General features: G+C 48.0%; 1 protein-coding gene across 1 annotated transcript in view; it reads left to right on the top strand.

The window, feature by feature from the left end:
- LOC109541834 (mitogen-activated protein kinase kinase kinase 13) overlaps positions 1-2,381 on the top strand; it is a gene marked incomplete in the record, with an annotated part of 14,287 nt that overhangs the window by 7,455 nt on the left and 4,451 nt on the right. Inside the window, 5 exon segments of the mRNA XM_048669710.1 lie at positions 501-715; positions 774-961; positions 1,024-1,214; positions 1,597-1,820; positions 1,880-2,253. Coding sequence (XP_048525667.1) covers positions 501-715; positions 774-961; positions 1,024-1,214; positions 1,597-1,820; positions 1,880-2,253 — 1,192 coding nt within the window.

The following is a 2,381-nucleotide window of genomic DNA, read 5'->3' as shown; positions in this document are numbered from 1 at the left end:
AGATTTTGACCAACTTTCAAAATACCACGGGTCTAGAGCAGACTCAAGGTGAGAAAATATGCAAAAGGCATATAAAAAAATTTCCTCAAAAAAAACCAGCAGAGATACAGCGCGGTATTTTCCACCCTTACATAGATGAAACTTCACTCTATAATCCCTCAAAGTTTGATTACTTTGACGAGTTTGACCATATTTTGACAAATTTTTAAAAAACAGCTCGACAAGAGCGGTTTCAAGACGTGAAAAGTGGCAAACCGCATAAAAAAAAATCACAAAAAAACCAACAGAAATAGATCTCGGTCGTTTGCACCCTTTAATAAAGAAAACCCCACTCTACAATTACTGAAAGTTTCATTCTTTCGGCGAGTTTGACCAGATTGCATTAAAAAAAATAGCAAAAATAGCGCTGTATTTTGCACCCTTGAATAGAGACAAGCCAACTCTATAGTCCTTCAAAGTTTGCTTTCATTGGCGTGTCTAAAACGTTCCTTTTTGTACAGTTTGGGTCGTCTGGAAAATGAGCTGGACAACCTGCACAAACTGGCCGAATCCAGTATAGTAAATATGGCGTCCGCTGTCCAGGACAGTTCGCCGGACACCCCGCAACCTCTCGGCTACAACATGAAGCCCGAGTGGATGTACGGGATCTTCGGGTGCCTTCGGCCGCTCTTCTGCACAACTGGCAAAGGAATGGTGGACCCCAAGTGCGGACAAGGTAGGACTTGAGCCTCTTAGGCTACCACCCGCGCCTCATTTGCTTCGATCACTTGCAGATGATTGGGAGATTCCGTTCGAGAAAATCACCGATTTGCAGTTTTTGAGCTCGGGCGGTCAGGGCGCTGTTTTCGCCGGTTATCTCAACAAGACCCGCGTGGCCATCAAGAAAGTGGCCGAGCTCAAAGACACGGACATTGTCCATCTGCGCAAACTGAACCACTCCAACATTGTGAAGTTCAAGGGGGTGAGATCTACGAGGCGACTTGGGGGGTATGAATGAACGGGTACATTTTGCGACTTTTCCAGGTCTGCACGCAAGAGCCCTGCTTCTGCATCGTGATGGAGTTCTGCCCCTATGGCTCCATCTTCGACCTGCTCAAGAACCAGAAGAACGTGGTGACCACCAATCGGGTGGTCTCGTGGGCCAAACAGATCGCCAGTGGCATGCATTATCTACATGTACACAAGATCATTCATCGCGACTTGAAGAGCCCAAAGTAAGTACTCCGGCGCATAAATCAAACACCCGGTATATCGCCAGATCACCATGAGAACCTCCAAGTCCACTCTGGCATAGTGGACAGTTAGCTAAGGGTGCCGGGTAGTAACCACCTCCCATTGCACAATGGGACAACACTGTTGTATGTCTGGACCAATGAGTTGGGAAATTCTATTTTAAACGACTGTCTGGCGAACGCTTTCAGTTATCAAATCAAATCAAATCAAATTATAAAATGGAAGAAGCGATCTATATTTAAAAACCAACTCATAGCAGATGCGACCCGATAATCTCAAAAATAGTTTCAAGTAGCTGGAACAAAGCAATCACTTATCGCACCGGGAAAATCCTGCAGATTAACAGGCCAACTTTTGTTTTAGCGTTTTAATTGGCGACGACGAAACAATCAAAATCAGCGACTTCGGCACCTCGAAAACCTGGAGCGGAGTGAGCGAGAAAATGACGTTTGCAGGAACCGTCGCCTGGATGGCGCCGGAAGCCATCCAGGAATTGGCCTGCAGCGAAAAAGTCGACATCTGGTCCTTCGGCGTGGTTCTATGGGAGCTGCTCACTTGTGAAGTGCCATACGACGGCATGGAGCAAAGTAGGACCCGCGCCAAAGCGAAAAATCCCCAAATCTCTAAACCACGCTGTTGCCCACAGGCGCCATCATGTACTCGGTGGGTTCGGGCAAGCTGAAGCCGCCCATTCCGAGCACGTGCCCCGACGGCTTCAAGCTCATCCTGCAGATGTGCTGGAAGCTGAATCCGAAAGAGCGGCCCAGCTTCAAGCTGCTGTGTAACCACCTGGAAATCGCGTCCGTCGAGATTCTGGCCAAATTCAAGGACGATCAGTTCTTCAAGACGCAGGAATCGTGGAAGGCGGAAATCAAGACGCACATCACGCAGTTCGTCGAACAGCTGCAGAAGCACAAGATCGAGTACCACTTGAAGGAGGAGCAGCTGATTAAGAAGCGCGAAATGGAAATCAAGCACATCCTCGACATCAAGGAGCTGTACGACCGCAAGTTGGAACAGGTTGGTTGGAAGAAAATTGGGCAATTTTCAGCAACATCAAGCCTTGGTCTTCCCCGATAAAAAAGTGCTCAGCTTATAGGTCACATTTGCCCAAGGGCGGATCCAGGGGAGGGGTCATGGGGGTCATG

The sequence above is a fragment of the Dendroctonus ponderosae genome, unplaced genomic scaffold (assembly GCF_020466585.1).
Source record: "Dendroctonus ponderosae isolate FM_Combo_2020 unplaced genomic scaffold, Dpon_F_20191213v2 Dpon_F_20191213_9, whole genome shotgun sequence".
In the NCBI taxonomy this organism is placed as follows: Eukaryota; Metazoa; Arthropoda; class Insecta; order Coleoptera; family Curculionidae; genus Dendroctonus; species Dendroctonus ponderosae.
The sequence above is the reverse complement of the archived record's forward strand: the minus strand, read 5'-3'. Positions and strand labels throughout refer to the sequence as shown.